Source organism: Geospiza fortis, unplaced genomic scaffold, assembly GCF_000277835.1.
Source record: "Geospiza fortis unplaced genomic scaffold, GeoFor_1.0 scaffold978, whole genome shotgun sequence".
NCBI classification, from domain to species: Eukaryota; Metazoa; Chordata; class Aves; order Passeriformes; family Thraupidae; genus Geospiza; species Geospiza fortis.
In genome coordinates, this window is record NW_005055096.1 from 2,899 (window position 1) to 4,712 (window position 1,814).

General features: G+C 62.7%; 1 protein-coding gene across 1 annotated transcript in view; it reads left to right on the forward strand.

Moving 5' to 3' along the window:
* Positions 1-1,724: 1,724 nt before the first annotated feature.
* The window catches only part of LOC102036227 (transcription factor COE1-like), a gene marked incomplete at both ends in the record, with an annotated part of 18,913 nt that continues 18,823 nt past the window's right edge, over positions 1,725-1,814 (forward strand). The window contains 1 exon segment of the mRNA XM_014311576.1: positions 1,725-1,800. Within this exon segment, the coding sequence (XP_014167051.1) occupies positions 1,725-1,800 (76 nt within the window).

Sequence of the window (1,814 nt, forward strand, 5' to 3'; positions counted from 1 at the left end):
ATTTTGGGGTTCTGGGAAGGGGTGCGGGGGTCCCATGGAGGAGGGTCTGGGGGTCCCGGTGCTGGTTTTGGATGCCCCAATATTGGGGGGCTGGGGGTCCCCAGGATGGGGTTCTGGTGTCCCATGGAGGAGATTTTGGGGGTCCCCAGGACGGGGTTCTGGTGTCCCATGGAGGAGATTTTGGGGGTCTCAGTGGTGAATTTCCGAGTGTCTTGGTAATGGGGTGCTGGGGGTCCCCAGATTTGGGGTTCTTGGAGATGGGAATCCTGGTAATGGGGTTTTGGGGTCCCTGGTAACGGGGTGCTGAGGGTCCCTGGTAATTGGGTGCTGAGGGTGTTGGTGTCCCATGGAGGAGGTTTTGGGGTTCCTGGTAATGGGGTGCTGGGGGTCCCTGCAGCTGAGTTTCCAGGTGTCCTCATGCTGGGGTGCTGGGGGTCCCCAGGATTGGGGTTCCCGGGATGGGGATCCCCAGGATGGGGAGCTGGGGGTGCCGGTGTCCCTTGGAGGAGGTTTTGGGGTTCCCGGTACTGGGGGCCCCCAGAATTTGAGGGTTCCAGTCCTGGGGGACCCCCAGATGGGGTTTTGGGGGTTCTCCGGTGCTGGGGATCCCCAGGACTGGGGTTTTTGGGGATGGGGATCCCAGGATTTGGGTTCCCGGTGCTGGGGATCCCCAGAACTGGGGCTCTCGGGGTTTTGGGTTTTGGGGGTTCCCAGGATTTGGGGTTCCCGGGGTTTTGGGGGTTCTCGGGGTTTGGGGTTCTCGGGTTTTGGGGGTTTTGGGGGTTCCCGGTGCTGGGGATCCCCAGGACTGGGGTTCACGGGGTTTGGGGTTTTGGGGGTTCTCGGGGTTTGGGGTTCCCGGGGTTTTGGGGGTTTCTGGGGTTTTGGAGTTCTTGAGGTTTGGTGTTCCTGGGGTTTGGGGGTTCCTGGGGTTTGGGGTTCCCGGGATTCGGGGTTTTTGTGGTTTGGGGTTCTTGTGGTTTGGGGGTTCCCGGGATTTGGGGTTCTCGGATTTTGGGGTTCCTGGGGTTTGGGGTTCCCTGGGTTTTGGGGGTTCTCGGATTTTGGGGTTCCTGGAGTTCGGGGTTCTTGTGGTTTTGAGGGTTCCCAGGGTTTGGAGTTCCCTGGGGTTTGGGGTTCCCGGGGTTTGGGGTTCTCAGGGTTTTGGGGTTCCGGGGTTTGAGGTTCCCGGGGTTCGGGGTTCTTGTGGTTTGGGGGGGTTCTTGTGGTTTGGGGTTCCCGGGGTTTGGGGTTCTCGGATTTGGGGGTTCCTGGGGTTTGGGGTTCCCAGGGTCTTGGGGTTCTTGGGGTTTGGTGTTCCCGGGTTTGGGGGGTCCCGGGGTTTTGGGGTTCCCGGGATTTGGGGTTCCCGGGGTTCGGGGTTCCCGCTGCGGGGTGCTCCCTGTGCCGCAGTGCCAGGGCTGTGGCGGTGGCCCTGTCGCTGTTGTCCCCACACCGTGGCACTGTCACTGCTGTCCCCACACCGCGGCCCTGTCGCTGCTGTCCCCACACCGCGGCACTGTCACTGCTGTCCCCACACCGCGGCCCTGTCGCGGGTGTCCCCACACCTTGGCACTGTCGCTGCTGTCCCCACACCGTGGCACTGTCACTGTTGTCCCCACACCGCGGCCCTGTCACTGCTGTCCCCACACCTTGACACTGTCGCTGCTGTCCCCACACCTTGTCTCTGTCACTGCTGTCCCCACACCGTGGCCCTGTCGCAGCGGCGTGTCGCTGGCCCGCGCTCACTTCGAGAAGCAGCCCCCGGCCAACCTGCGCAAGTCCAACTTCTTCCACTTCGTGCTGGCCATGTA